The 16,504-nt window shown below is 31.1% G+C and overlaps 1 protein-coding gene across 1 annotated transcript; it reads right to left on the bottom strand.

Annotated features, from left to right (window-relative positions):
• Positions 1–1,125: 1,125 nt before the first annotated feature.
• Positions 1,126–15,433, bottom strand: LOC147387874 (beta-glucosidase 12-like). The gene is made up of 14 exons (XM_086421103.1): positions 15,210–15,433; positions 14,873–15,024; positions 12,641–12,710; positions 12,505–12,566; positions 12,104–12,179; positions 7,343–7,414; positions 7,150–7,237; positions 6,824–7,040; positions 5,873–5,988; positions 4,404–4,624; positions 4,280–4,311; positions 3,715–3,820; positions 3,458–3,566; positions 1,126–1,385 (listed from the first exon to the last, which is right to left on the bottom strand). Exons 1-14 carry the CDS (start codon positions 15,364–15,366, stop codon positions 1,214–1,216), a joined length of 1,650 nt encoding a protein of 549 aa, XP_086277229.1. The 5' UTR covers positions 15,367–15,433; the 3' UTR covers positions 1,126–1,213.
• Between the last annotated feature and the right edge of the window lie 1,071 nt (positions 15,434–16,504).

A 16,504-nucleotide genomic window follows, 5' to 3' on the forward strand; every position in this document is an offset into this window, starting at 1 on the left:
TTTATTTTTACTTGCGTACCCCCAATCCTCTTCTATCCCCTTCACTCTAATTTCTTTACACATCTTTAATCTTTATTTCATTGCAAGCATATAGTGTAATCTTTAATTTCCATTGGCAAATATGAGTTGAGAGTTAATCCCTTAGGGGAGGATCCTTACCATCTATAAGTTCATAGTTAGTTTCTTGTAATATTTTGCATATTCACCATCTCTTACCACGTATATCTTTCATCAACAAGTATGTGTTGAGAGTTAATTCCCTTTGTGGGATGATCTTTATCATTTATAAGTCCATATAAGTTTCTTGAAAGCATTTGCATACCCATCATCTAATACATATCATTGGCAAGTATGAGTTGAGAGTTAATCCCATTAAGGGAGGATCCTAACCATCTTTAAGTCCATTTTGATTTTAAGTTTCTTTCAAGCTTTGCAAGCATCATGTAGCGTAAGCATTCTTGAATGGCAAGGGTGGTTAGAGAGTAATTTCTCCATTTGAGGTAATCTCTCATTTTAAAGTACATAATTAGTTTCTTATGGAATATTTATATGCATTCACATTTTTACACACCCACCCATGCATTCATATAGTCTAAAATTGATAGTCACTAAGAATGAAATCTTGTTAAATTTATGCTCCAACTCTAAGCAAACAAAAAATTCCAGCAAGTGGATGCATTTACATTACACTATACAAACACATATACATTAAGATACCATTCATATAACCCCATGCATTCATTCTCATCATCGTAATTCAAAAAATCTTTAAAAAGGTCTTAGTTCTCTCTTTTGGTCAATACCATGGTAACCACCAACTTGGTGAGTAAGAAGGGGTACTGCCTAACACCTTCCCTGTCTTGCAATCGAACCTCCTTACTCGAGCTTCTAGGTTAAGATCAGATTTGAGTCACTAACATATTGAAAAATTGATGTTCAAAACTGTTTTTATGGTATCCATTTGCATATTAAACTCTTTGAATGGTGGCGTTTCTCAAACCCACGTAATAGTGAGGTTTACACAATAAACCTTACATAATCTACAATATTAATAATAATGATGATGATAATAATAATAAACATCACATTTTTATTTCATTTGATCGTGAAACAAACATAAATGACATGGTACAACATCTAATAATAGTTTAAATGAGCATTATTTTATTAAAAATCTATTAAAATATAGAAAATAACTGTCACAAAAATCAAATTAATCCTTCTTGAGAAAGTCCTTGAACCAGTGTGCAGATTTTTTGTGGTATCTTTTGAGATTGTTGTTGAAATCAGTGAAACCCAGCCCAAATCGCATAGTATAACCTGCTCCTACTTCCATACAGTCTAATAGAGACCATACAAAGTACCCTTTCACTTTCACGCCCTTCCTATTACACCAAAATATTAAGTAACATTAGTAGATAGAATAACTGAATAACATGTAACTCTCTTTCTTTCTTTTTGAGAGCTACTATTGGCACCCCAACATCTACTTATTACACTCCAATTAAAAATATAAAAATTAGTGAATGATTGAGAATAAGTAAAAGTTGGGGTGCCATTAGAAGCTCTCTTATTTTTGGTTTAGATTTCTGTTTTTAAGGTTTTGGATTTTGTATGGGCCTAATCCTTTTGTTTTTTCTGAGTATATGGGCCTAATCCTAATTGTAAAGGGCAAAAGAAAAAAAAAAAAAAACTACTGAAATAATTGTCTGCATGAGTGTTACATTGTTCTCTAATGTTGAGTTGAGCCAAACCTTTGTTGAGGGGGGGAGGGGGAGGGGGAATTATTTAAGAAATTGGAGTGTAACAAGTAAAAGTTGGGGTGTAAATAGCAGTTTTTTTTTTTCCTTCCTTTTTTTTGTTTTATTTTGCTTTGATGCATATACATATATATCTGAAAGATTCAATCAGTGGGCCCACCATATGGAATAATGGCATGCGCTTCAGCTGATTGAATGACACAGATCCTATACTATTCATATTTAACGATTGTGATCTATTGCTTCATGATGAGTATATGCGCTTTACCTTATAATAGGGATGTACATTTGGGGCAAACCCGAACTGAAATTTTGGGTTCGGTCTGGGTTTAGCTTAAATCGGGACCAATCGTAAACTTTTAGATTCAGTCCAGTTTTTTATACATAATATCAAACTAGAACCGAACCTAAGCCAGAAGTTTCAGGTTTTCTACGAATTTGGGTTCAGGTTTGGTTCCATTATTTATATAAAAAAAAGCTCTAAAAATAATCTTTTGCTATTATTTAGATACTTATTATTATTTCTTGTTTGATAACAATTTATTACCATAAAATAGTTATTTTGTTGATGTCAATTCTAAAAAGTATAAAATATTAAGATAAAAACAAAATTGTTTTATTGGTAATTGTTCATTGGGTGGTATTTGGTGGGTCTTAAAGAGAACTAAACATTGTGCCAAACATTTCTTTTTAATGGGTTAAAAATTTCAGAATGGACTGATTTTTGTGAGGATGATCTCCATGGTCACTAAAAATCAGCCTATTCCGAAACTTCTAACCCTATCAAAATTGGTTTACAAAAATTGGACAGTCCACGAGTCTTCAACTTGTAAATAGACTTAGAAATTTTAGAATTAATTGGTTTTTGGTGAGGATGATTTTTTCTTAGTCTCTACAAAAAAAAAAAAAAAAAAAAATCAGCTCATTTCAAAACTTCTAACCCTATTTTAAAAAATGTTTGGCACAATGTTTAACTCTCTTTAAAGCCTCCAAAATCTACCCTTATTTATTACTATAAAATAATTATTTTGTTTCCTATTGTATAAAATAAAAAATGTAATGATAAAACTTTTTTTCTATTTGATAACTATTTATTACAATAAAATGGGTACTTTATTTTCAACTGTACAACCATATACATAGAAAGAAATGGCTATTCTATTTTTGTCTATTGTATAAAGTACAAAATATAAAAATAGAAACATTATTTTTATTGGTAATTATTTATTACTATAAAATAAGTTTTTTTTTGTGTTACCTATTGTATAAAGTATCAAATGTCAAGATAGAATTTTTTTTTTCTTTCTATTTGGTAACTATTTATTACAATAAAATAGTTACTTTGTTGTGAAATGAACAAATCATCTATATATCCATGTAAAAAACCTTTTGTTTGATTGGTAATTATTTACTACTAGAAAATAGATACTTCGTTGTCAACAGTATATACCATAGTGATAGAAAGTGGGGTGGGGGAATATTTGATTTATTTATTTTTTAAATTTTTTGGGTTTTTGGCTGCTTGGTTTTGGGTTCGGTTTTCAGGTTTAATTTCGGTCTGGTCCAGGTTTGGACTGGTTTCGGAGGGGTAAACCGAAACTCAAACCGAATTTTTTCTATTTCGATCTAAATCTAATCAGGTTCGGTCAACTTTTTCGGTCCAGGTAATGGGTTTCTAGTAAAATGTACATTCCTACCTTATAGCTTCTTCAACTGCATTCAGATGGCGACGAATGAATAGAATTCGATTATCATCCTTAAGTGCTTTCTTCAATGGGAGGGTATCATTTCGTGGCTCGCTGACTCCTGCATTTACCATTGAAATTTCCCTAGTAAGAAACACAAAAGGAGTTGCAATCCAAGATGTCGATTTGAAGATCAAAACACAATATTATCAAAACAAACGATGGTTTGGGTTGTGTGAAAGACACAAGACTAACAAAATTAACCATACCATTCTCAGTGATGTAGATTATAGGGTCTTTGTAGTTTTTCTTCATATATATCATTGCATCTCTTAGTCCATCAGGCACAATATAAAGGACAGTATTGCCTTGAACCTAACAAAAAATGATGAAATAAAAAAAAATTACAAAAATAGTTAAAATAACATATTAGTACTGAGATTTGGATTTATAAAAGAATATAGAAATATTTATGAAAACATGATCAACTTTTGACAAATTTATGATTCTGGCTTACTGTTCATTTTAATTACCAAAACGTGAACACTAACAAATTTGGAGGTTTTAAATTGAATTTTTTACAGATTTAAAGTGATAATTTCATAGGTTTTGTAATTTTTAGTGAGATAGTCACTTTAAACCTGTGAAATATAATCACTTGAAAACCTTCGAATTTGTTACTGTTCACATTTTGGTAATTAAAATGAATAGTGAGTAGGAATTGTAAATTCGTCAAATTTGATCAGCTCACGAAATTAAATGGTAATTCAACAAGAATATATTTTCAGTTGTAAGTTTTGTACAAAATAATTATGATCGATCAGTGTAAATTACCGTATTGCCTATCGGTATTCCATCTCTTTCCACTGTGAGAAACACAAGATAGAATAAAAGATTAGATAAGTTAATGTGAGGGAGATAATTGGGGCCTACTGGTGTGGTATAGATCGAGCATCACCTTCTGTTACCAAAAATTGGTCCTTAACATAGTCACCAGTTCCAGCATTTGTATTTATTGGTAGGGCTTTGACATATCTTGAAGTGTAGTAATTGACTCCCAAATAATCATAAGCTCCTTTAATCATTTCTTTCTCCTCAGCCGTGAAAGTTGGAAGTCTGTTCCCTGCCAAAGTTCTCATAATAGATGGGTAAATCCCAAACACTAATGGCTCCACAAACCTACAATCAACAAAAACTCGTTAGACTTTTTTGTTACACAATGCGAAAATTGAAAATTTTGACAAAAAAATTTGATAGGCCAAAGTCCACAAATTTTAGAAAGCAAATTTTGACAGCCTATGGCCGTTGAAATTTTTTATGATTCTCAATTCGATGGCTTAAAGTCATCAAATTTCTCCCATCCTCCATTAATTTAACGGTTTCGGTTACATCAAAAAAAAATTTTGACAATGAAAATTTTGATGCCTTGATCCGTCAAAATTTATGAAATTCGACGGTCTTGGGTCGTCAAATACAGGTTTTTTTTTCATGTGGTGATATATACGATAGATGGTTTGCATTAAATATTCAATAAAAACATTCTTATAAATATTAGGGAAAATGATCTATGGCTAAAACACATGAAGTTGGAGATAGTAAAGTGAAACTTTTGTTTTTTAAAAAGTGCAATGATTTTCTAACTCACTGATGAGGCATATGCAAGAGCCGTAGATATTTTCTCTCGGAATACACAGCGGCACATCGCCATAAACATGTGCCAAGTGAAAAATTTACAGTTCTTGCACATGCCACATCGGTGAGTTTTTTGAGTTATTTTGTCAAATTGAGTTAGAAAATCGGTACTCTTTTAAAAAAATATCATCAAATTGCATTTAATATTATATTTGCAGTTAGTATAATAGTAAGACTATTTTGGTACTTGTAAAATGAAATTTTAATTTTCAAAACATCAAAACCATTTCTATTTTGCACTGAAAGACACGATATCATATGTAAAGCACTGGACATTAGTATTCAGGTAAATTACCATTTCGTGAGCCAAATTTGATGAAATTACGATTCTTACTAATTGTTCATTTTAATTACAAAAACGTGAACCTGAGAAATCGCAGGTTTTTCAAGTGACGAGATTACAGATTTAAAGTGACAAAGTTGCTAGTTTGTATAGTGACGATCTCAATAAAAGTAACGAACCCTTTGAGATAGTCAGTTGATACCTGCGAGATTGTCATTGTAAACCTGTGAAATTGTCACTTTAAAACCTTCGACAGTGAGCCTGAATAGTAATTACATCAAAAGTTGGTCGCGTGTATCATCTCAATAGTTGGATTTCGCATTTAGATGATTGGAATTCTTCACGAGTTTTTTATCTTTTTCTTGTTTAAATAGAGTATGGGTATGACCCTTAAATTGTTAGGGGGATTAAAAATAGTCAAGGAGTCTCCAGTCTATTGTAATTACACTAACCATCCAACTAGGAATGTGAAGGCTCTATTTGCTGCATCTTTATCATTTTTAGTGTTTGAGTACGCCTTGAACCACTCAACGCTCAGCGACATACCCATTTTTCCACCTTGAGTGGCCTGCAAAATTAAAAAAAAAAATTTAAATAAATAAATTCATTCAAAATAATTACATACCCATTTTTCACTGTTGATCACCCATTCTAAAATTGGGAGTTCAGTGGTTGTCGAGCCATTTTCGAAGCCTTTGATCGCCACAAAACTCTGTCGAACCCTAGTGGTTGAGGTATCAATTGGGCCAATGTGGTGTTATAAAAATGTAATAGACCTACACCCAAGAAAATTAGGTCCAAATAGGCTCAATGAATCACTACTCTGGGTATTGTTTATATCATATGACATGGTAGTCCACTTGGCCCAAATAAGGAATTCGGTACAGGCTCCATATGGAGCTGCCCCCTAGCAACCTTTCCCTATAATAATAATAATAAAAACCCTGAGGGGTTGGCTCACTCGCAATTTCGAATCAATAAGCAGTGAAAGTCCATAAGTCGTGAGTTCAATACCCAATATGAACATTAATTCCTTAAGGGCCACCCACGAGGGTGCACCCTCACTTGCCTGGTGCTTGTGATGTGCGGGTGTTGCACGTGCTCTAGGACTAGTCCTTAGACAAGACCATGGTCTATTGACTGGGTAAAGCTCAGATACAGGTCTTGTCTGCCTACAGGGATACCCGGTTATTAAAAAAATATTAAAATAATAATAATAAGAATAATAATATTCTTAGGTCATTTTCGAAAAACAAAAATTGTTGAGGATGCTAATGTCTCCATGTTGTCTTTGACATTAACAAGGTCAGAATTGTTTAGTACCATATTAGAAGAAAAGATCTTACTTGAGAGACAATGGGAGAAGTTGAAAAGTAGCAGATGATGCAATTCACACAAATCACCTGATATTTTTCTTTATAGTGCCTAGTAGCAGCAGCATGGGCTAATATGAGGTTATTGGCAACAATGTAAGGATATGTCGCAGGATCATCTGGTATCTTAAGTCCTCGTGTATACACAAATTGAGCGAAAACTGCTGGCTCATTCACTGTCGACCAATACTTGACTCTATCTCCAAAATTTTTGAAGCATATATCACAATAGTTTTTGAAATCTTCCCTAAAACCCCAAAAAAAATAAAAAATTATACATAAACGCAATTTGAATTGCAAATCAGTGATAAACATGTCAAAAAGAAATAAATAATACAAAAAAATGAGATACTTACACGATTCGACTATCCAAAAAGCCATTATATTCTGTTTGTAGAGCCGTTGGTAGGTCAAAATGAAATAATGTTACAAAAGGCTCAATATCTGAAAAGCAGGTTTAAAAATTTAAATCCTCTCTATTGGAGTAAAAAGCATGGAAACATAGCCTATGATAATTAAATAAATAAATAAATTGAGCATACTTCTTACCATTTTTGACTAATTCATTTATGAGTTTGTTGTAAAATTTGATACCCTCTTTATTTACTTCCCCTTTACCATCTGCAAGTTCACAATGTCAAATATTCTAAATAATAATAGGGAGGAAATTTGCTATTACATGGTAATTGGTAGCTAAGTTCTAGTTTTATTAAGATACACAATATTCTTTTAATGGTGTTTTACCAAAATGGCCGAGTTGCTCAATTTAGCATTTACTTTTTTCAAAATTGGTTTTTTCTGTGTGGATATTAAATTGAATTTACATTTAAACCTTTTTTTTTATAATAAAAAAAAGTCATATAAGTGAACTGATTTTTTGCCCAAAAATCATACCCACTTAACTGAAAAGGTATAAATCCCTTTTAACTGATTTTCCCCCACTGGTGTTATCCTGTGCATCAAAGAAGTCCAATGAAAAGTAAGGAATTATTTATTTATTTTTTGTTTTTTTACCATTCTTGGAATGGAAGATGAACTTCCTTTTCCTGCTCTCTGAAAATGACTTTTGTATAATTTTATTTTTATATTTATCCTGATTAGTATGATCCATGATTGAATCTTTACATGCATCATAAAGTAACACAAATTCTGTGAAAAACCAAAGTTTCATATTCGACATGGGATGGTTTTATATTTCTTCATTCATTTCCATCTAATCCCATTACTCAAACAAGCATGAAATATATATATGTTAGAGAATAAGATGTATTGTATCAAGATACATGAGATGCATTGTATCATTGTCAATGTATCTTGTCACAACTAGAAGTTTGTGATGGGAATTGACATATATATTTGAAATATATCAATTAGTATTCTCTATTAAGAATGATTAGTTAGAAAGATAATTTAACATAAATGATATGAGTGATTTATGTTAATTGAAATATTTAGATTAAGCATACCTTCTATTATCTTGGTTGATTTAGTAATCTTTATATATATCCTATTAGGGTCCATGTAATGATCATCCAAGAATTTTCAATAAATTTATTTCTTCTACATGGTATTAGAGTCCAAGCTCTACTGATAGCACAATCTTGATGTATCATTCTTCGATAATGGTGCAACCATCGCCATTGTCAGACCTAAATCTCTTGTTTGTTTGTTTGTTTGTTTTTTCACTTTATTATTACTCTAGTTTTCTTCAATAAAACCACACCTCTTTCTATACTTTTACAAAGTTCACACATTTACATATTCATCTCCTACAATTTTTTTTTCCCCTTAATCTAAAATCTTTCCAATGAGAGTTCTTTCATTTAAATCTCACAATTCTACTATGTATGCTCTTAGGAGATATCATTACAGACTTGGTCTCATAAATCATGACTCCAATAAACTAAAAAAAAAAAATTGAAATAAAGAGTATGATGCAACAGTGATGGAATTCAAAGACATGAAGATTACCACGAAGCACAATTGGGATTTGGACGATCTAATAGCATATCACTTAATGAGATCAAGAGAAATTATTCAAAGAAATCAATTGCATATTTCTTTTTTCAAAAGATTATGCGATTGCAAGAAGGTGTTAGAGAATGAAATACATTGTATTAAGATGTATAAGATACACTGTATCATTGCCAGTGTATCTCAGCACAAATAGAAGGCTGTGATGCGGATTGATATATTTGGAATATATTAATTAGTATATTCTCTAATAGGAATGATTAGTAAGTAAGTAATTTATATTTAAATGATAGGATTGATTTATGATACTTATGATATTTAGATTAGGCTTACCTTTCATATTTTGGTTGATATAATAATCTCTAAATATAGCCTATTAGGGTAAGTAAGATACTTAAATTTAAATGACAGAATGAATTTATGTTAATTAGGATATTTAGATTAGGCTTAACTTTTATATCTAAGTTGATGTAGTAATCTCTAAAAATATCCTATTAAGGTTCATGTAATGATCATCCAAGAATTTTCAATAAATTTATTTCTTTTATAATATATATACTAAAGTTTGCCCGTGCCGAATTAAGGAGGTAAAAGTGAAAAGATAATAATGTTGAAGAGGTGTTATTAAAAAAAAATTGAGGTTAAAGTTTTAAAAAAGGAAAGATAATAAAGTCAAAAGGATATAGTTGAAAAATGGTGTAAAAGAGGAAAGATAATAAAATCAGAGAAATATTATTGAAGGGGGGGAGGGGGGAATAATAAAGTTGAAAGGGTAAAATGATAAGGCAATAAAGTGGGACCGAGTGGATAAGACATCGGAAAGGGTTGTAAAAAAAGAAAAAATAATAGTTAGATGGGTATTATTGAAAAAAGGAGAGACAATGAGAGAAAATAAAATAAAGTTGAAAGGGAAAATAAATAAGACAATACAATAGGACCCACTCAAAGGGATGGATGCATGGGACATTTATTCTCATAACTGTAGCAACGATGGGCCTTCCAGTTAGGGGTGTCAATGAGTCGGTTTCTATGATATTTGGAATCATAACCTTTATATTTTATCGGTTCCGGTTCTTATCAGTTCCGGTTCCGATTTTAAAATAAGTGGAACCGAAACTGGAACCGGAACCATAAAAAATCATGGGTACCCATCGGTTCTGGTTCTCAATAATCAAATGAAAAAAATTATTTCAAAATCATTATAGTAAAAAATTTCTTCTAAAAAATAACATATTATTTTTAAAGTATCAACTAAATAATAATTTGTTCCACTAAAATGATGATGTAATGACTTTTATTTTCAAACATTAAAATGTATTTCCTTTACGAGTAATAAATTTAAAAAGAAATGACTTTTCTTAAATTCAAATATTTAGTTTATATGAAATTTGAAGAATTTTATATCATATATGTTAATTTTAAAATATAGGATTACCTTGAATCATGTATAATGTAAAAATAAATGACGAAATAAATCGGTTCCGGGTACCTGTGGGTACCCATTGGATAGAACCTAATGGTTCCGGTTTCTATCGGTTCGGTTCCATATTAGACCCGATTCTAATCGATTCCAATAAAAAGGGAACCGGAACCGGGGTTTTCGGTTTCGATTTCGGATCGGTTCTGGGTAAATGGGTACCCATTGACACCCCTACTTCCAGTATATACATGGGTCAGGTTTGACAACCAATGTTGAGAGTCAAAATTTGTCTGGGATTAAAAAATTTGGATTGAGCTGAATTCTTTTTGTTTGTGAGGGTGATCCCCTCACCATAGAATTCAACCTCACAAAAATATATGCTCAATCTGAAACTTTAAACCTATATGGGAAGTTTTTTGGCTCCCTACCATTGGTTGTCAAATGTGACCCTGTGTATATGCATGATTCAAGATTTTGAGTTCTATTAACTCAAAAATCCCTAATGTGAGTTGTCGAACGTTACCTCAAGAAATATGAATCAAGATATGACATAAGATCTTGACTATGTAAACACAAAATCAAATGATTGAAAATTATCCTCAAGATAAGTATCATTGGGATATGTATTATTGAGATATATATAAAATCTTAACAGTTGGATTTTATATATACATACATTCATATAAAAATAATTATGGATTCTTTTTATAAAATAAAGTAAAAAACATCATATTTGTTTTTAATTTTTTTAATATACAAATGAGGTAGATTAGAAGACTCTTAGCTGATTGGTACTTGACGGATTAGGTATAACTAGTGACTTTTTTTATTTACAACTTATTTATAAGAACATTTTTAGTTAATATTTAACTAACTATAATGTTTTTTTTTTTTTTTTTTTCCAGCTTAGTCATTAAAAAATAAGAAGAACATTATGGAGTCTCTATTTTTCACTTCTATCTTTAATAAATGTCTATACTTATTCCCTACTCCTCCTCAATTCCAATTACAAACAAATATTTCTTATTTTGATTTTTTAAGGTTTTTTATTTGAAGAATGATCCACCAATATTGGTATCTATTATTATTGGATGAGAACATATAAATTTATTTTTTGGTTCAAAACTAATTATCCATCTTGGGTAATCGATGGGTATTGTAGATAATTGTAGAGTCGGTTCTAGTCCTTAAGGTAGAGCTTAAAATGGGTTGGATTCGGATCGGATATGAGTATGTCGATATCTGAATTTTTTTGTTCGCATCCAAATTTGACTCGGATCCTATTAGTTAAAATCATATCCAAACCATTTTGCTTTCTCTAAACTTATAATATGGATCCAACCCAACCGAAGTACTTGATGAGTTGATTCGGGTCGATTTGTTTTAGACCTTTCAACAATTTTTTTTGTTATATTTAATTTTTAATTGGTGTAATATTCTATTTTACCATTATAATTCTTTTTATTTTATTAGAATTCATGTTATATTAAAGTAGTAGATATCTTAAAAAACTTAAAACTATAATTTTTCAAAGAAATATATCATTTAGATCTAGGTGGATATAGGGGTGGAGCCGTATCTAACCCAATCATAGATCCGACTCTGGTCAAGGGACATCAACTCATATCCAACTCTTTTTTTTATTTAATTATTCGGATGTATTTCAAGGAATCAAACCCGTTCAATTCAGATACGGATTACTTAGATTACAAATAAAATCCAGACCTATTTTATGCCCTAACTTAAGGGTCTCATACTCATAATCAAAACCAATATTTAAATTTTGATTTTAGGTATACGTGGGACCAAACAGAAATCAAGACATGAACACCAGAGACTGTAGTTTTAGTGATGATTTCAATAACTTCACATCGACTCTCATGTAGTACTTCAACAGCTTCACATCAAGAACTTACTTGGCATTATCCGGCTCCAGGAGATGGAGAATCTGTAGACATCGAGTCCCATGTACTTCAACAGCTTCACATCATTCTGTAATGGTAATTAAATGATACATGTTAGTATCGACTACTGTCCATCTTTTCTTTATGTTTTAAAATCATATGGCCTTACGTGGTATTAATTTTTTATTTTATACTCTTTTTCTTTCTTTCATTCTTAAAAAAAAAAAAAAAAAAAAAAAAAACCCTCCCTAAACAATTTATTCCCAAATTTATTCCAATTAAATCAAACAAATCCCTAGAAAAATAATTCAATCCCAAGGAAATTGGTAATGATATTTAGCAGTAAAGTCTTGATTTAAAATAATTGCCAATGTGAGATGAAAGATTAATATGTAATTATGATATAAACTTACTTTATATTTGAGGTAGGAAAGAGTCGCTACGTCAGCAGTGGTATTGGGTTGTCCATTGAACTCTGGAGAGAATTTAAAAGTTTGATTAGGTACTTCTGCACATTTTTAATAACTGAGTGGGTGGTTGTGGGCCCACCTGATCCAAGTGTGATCATAAAATCCCAGGTGCTTGGTCCTCTCCCTCCAAGAGTGGGTGGTCCTTCCGTCTGAGAATCCGAAATATATAAATAATGTATATTTTATTAAAATTTATAATATATGTTATAGAGAAATTTACTCCGCAGACCCAACTGTTGCATTTTTATTATAAAAACACCCTTGAAGTTTTGACAACTCTAAGGGAATCTTACTTTATGAAATTTGTTACCCACCAAACCCCACTTTATAAAGTTTGTTACCGGGCAAACCCTAGAGTGGGGATCCATGTCGTAATATTCACATTTATGAGGTAAATTTGTTACTTAACAGACCTTGGAGTGGATTCTAACCCTATAATTTTTTTTCCTCCAAAAACATGATATGATTTCTTAGGGTTATAAAGGACAAAATTATAAGAACTATAAAAAAGGTTAATTTTCACCATTAAATTTTAGTTTTAAATTTGAGAATTTGGTAGCCATTCATTTTCAATACTTATGAATCAAGTTTAAAAATATTTTATTTATTTATTATTATTATTATTTTTTTTGAATTTGAATTTTTCTATGAAAACAAGAAATATAGTTGGTTAGATTTCTAATTTGATTAATCATATGGACCTAAAAACCCTTTGTAAGATTTGAAATCTTACTAAGTGAGTCATGGTAGCATGATTCATAAAGTAAGGTTTGTTCGAGTAACAAACCTTATAAAGGAAGGGAATTTTTGTAATAAAATTGCAACAGATAGGTCTGTCCAGGTATATCTCTCTATGTTACATTTTATCAAGTCAAATCGGATTTAAGTGATAAAATGAATCCAAAAATATTGCTTTTTCAAATCAAATATGGAATCAAGAAATTTATATTGGATCCCTTAGATTTAAAATGAAATATCCAATCAAGTCAGAATCTAATAAATTTCTTATCAAATTAACATCTATTTAGTACCAAGTCCATCCTAACCCAATCTAAATTACAAAACTAATACAAATACTGGAAAATATTAAACAGGTAATTCATATGTAAATGGTTGCATGGCTAAATATATCACTAAGAATCATTTTGTACCAAAAAAAAAAAAAAAGTGCCATTTCAATAAAAAAAACAAAATTAACATTACATTTATGCTATTATTCAAAAAACAAAAATGATAGTTCAATTAAGTGAGTCTAGAATTAAAGACGTTGTTAACTATTTACAAAAATCTTCTAACCTCAGAAAACACACAACATGAGAAAAAGCTCATATTTGATGGTCTAAGGCCTTCAAATTTTGTAAATTTGGCAGATCATGACATCAAATTTTTCATCGTTGAAAATTTTCTTATGATAGGTTGAAACCATTAAATTAATGGAGAATAGGAAAAATTTGACGGTTCTAGGCCATTGAATTTGGGGAACATCTCAAATTACAACGGCTGTAGGCCGTCAAATTTTGGTTTATAAAATTCATGGGCCTTGGTTTGTCGAATTTTCCTGTAGAATTTTTCAATTTTCTTTGAGTGACACAATTTTTTTTAGTGCCCCCTCTTTTGGGAAATCCCTAAGACTTTATTGTGTGTGTGAAAAGAGCTAATTTTTTTAGCGATGCATTGAGAAATCCCTATGTGGTGAGGTTTCTCGTTTTCTTACTGGCCTTGCACTTCAAGAGGCAAAATAATATCAACAAGGACTTTTTTCGAAGTGGAGGAGGCAATGCTCCCGAGGGATCAATTAAAGAAGAAAACTTTTTGAGACTATTGTTTCCCTTTCTATTATAATGGGTTTAGGTAAGAGCATTACATGATGTTGGGTGCGCCACATTAATATGAATTCAAATATTTTTATATTTAAACATTTGTCATTATTTAAAAAAATAAAAATAGAGGCAATAATTTGAATTTAAAAATAATAAAAAATACTAATTTTTAATTGAGTCGTGATAATACGACTTGCTAGGTGACATACTCAATCAACTCCTTGACTTGTCGGAATCGTAAATCTTTATGCCTTGGGATCACGATAGCACTGCCCCATAAAAAAGTGTATCCCCAGAGAATTGTTTATCTGGAGGCATACAGATCTACAATTCCTGAACTTGTCCACGTCAGGGAGTCAATTGAGTAGGCCACCTAATAAGTCATATTATTAGAACTATTTAATTACCTATTTAACAAATGTTAAAAACAACAAATCATCCTAAACTTGAAATCAGTATATTTCTCAAATCATGGGGTAATAAATACAAACCTGAAGAGCAGAAGTAGAAGCCCCAAACTTAAAATCAACAGGAAAATCACTTCTTTTTATTGATGGAGATTTAGCAGGAACAACGGTTGAATGTGGTGCTACTTGATCCGCAAATACACATTGTATAAGATGACTTTGTTTATGATATTTGCCTGAATTCATGCACATTCAAATTAGACCCAATGAACTATGTTGTATTTTGATATTAAGTGTTAGCAAGGTTATTAACAAATGTTGAATGGGGTCATGGTGAAGAGTTGTGGTGTACTTAAATTCTTCTTTGAGAACCCATGCAATTTTTCCATAATTCACAAGCTTATCAAAGGAGGTTGGTTACCGTCGAAGAAAGTTTGTGCCTCCAAAATTGCTAAGAAGAAGAAGAAAGCACGTAACAGTCTTTTACTGAGACAAGGTAGTCTCGTCGATCCTCCATTAATAACATGAGTTCTCTCCTCACTGGAGAATGATTTGTGGTGGAAGAGAAGGGCCACCATGTTTGGAGGATAAAGAGATCAGAAGGGGAGAAGCTTTTTTGCAGAGATTTTTCTTTCTAGAATAGAAAGAAACTATTAACAATGATGGTCGGATTCGATTGATGTTATAAGATATTTATAGTGTCAATGGCGTGCCAATCTGAAACGAGCCAATCAAGGGGAGTTTAAGAGTACAACACGTGGATCATTTGTTTTAAGGTGACTTAGATATTTTGATCAATAAATTAGAGTCATCCCCCGTGTTTTCAAACTGGTGACATGCTCCCCTAAACCTAGGTTTTCAAATAGAGACTTACCGTAAATGATATAAATGCCCTTTTTTTCAATCTCTAAAAAATAAAAATTTATCTGAATTTTCTTTTAGAGTAACTATCGTCTTCAAGCTGTTAACCTTAGGGGGTAAACTACAACCTTTAACTTTTTCGACCTCTTCAATCAATCATCTTTAATGCGTTATAAAAATTCTATATTTTTCAACTCTAAATTCATCATTCTATTTTTGCAAAATTCCTATCTTCTTCTTGAGAGTTTGAGGTTGAAGATGCACCTAAACATCTTTCATCTTCAAGTTGCTAATCTCTTGAGTAAATTATTTTTTAATTCATCCAATATTTACTTTAATCCATCATCTTCAATGTGTTGTAAAGTTTTAATTTTTTCTATACAAAAAACTATCCTCATACTTCAATAAACTTCATGTCTTGTTCTTGAGGTTTGAACGTTAAAGAAGGTAGAAGCTTTAGAATGTTGACGACAATGGTTGAAAACTTTGCTCTAACATTCAATATAATTGATGTTGGAAAGAAAATCAAGAGGATTTAGCTGATTGAAGATAAGGACATTGAAGTCATTTTGCATATTCACATTGCAAAACCTAAGTGAAGGGGTTATGTCATCAGTTTTAAAAAACAGGGTTATCTCTAATATTGGCAAAAACATGAAGGGTTATGCTACAAATAAATAATTTACCATTGAACTCTGGTGTTTGCGTGTGAGAATATAATTTTTCTATCCCTAGCTAGCTTACACCGAAGTATAAGGGAAGATACAACTGGTCGTGTATGAAGTTGATCTGTCTTTGGATGATTTTGAAGAAATCTCACTTATTTAAAAAGTCAAATGTGAGGAAATGTGCAAA

The sequence above is a fragment of the Akebia trifoliata genome, chromosome 13 (assembly GCF_017979445.1).
Source record: "Akebia trifoliata isolate Shusen 1 chromosome 13, ASM1797944v1, whole genome shotgun sequence".
Classification (NCBI taxonomy): Eukaryota; Viridiplantae; Streptophyta; class Magnoliopsida; order Ranunculales; family Lardizabalaceae; genus Akebia; species Akebia trifoliata.

What these genes read in the sequence shown, in the direction of transcription:
- LOC147387874 (XM_086421103.1), bottom strand. Translation starts at nt 15,366, where the DNA reads ATGGTGGCCCTTCTCTTCCACCACAAATCATTCTCCAGTGAGGAGAGA. An exon ending in TTTTTGGATAGTCGAATCGT is followed by an intron (nt 7,041 to 7,149) that starts GTAAGTATCTCA and finishes TTGGGGTTTTAG; the next exon opens with GGAAGATTTCAAAAACTATT. An exon ending in GAATACCGATAGGCAATACG is followed by an intron (nt 3,821 to 4,279) that starts GTAATTTACACT and finishes ATTTTTTGTTAG; the next exon opens with GTTCAAGGCAATACTGTCCT.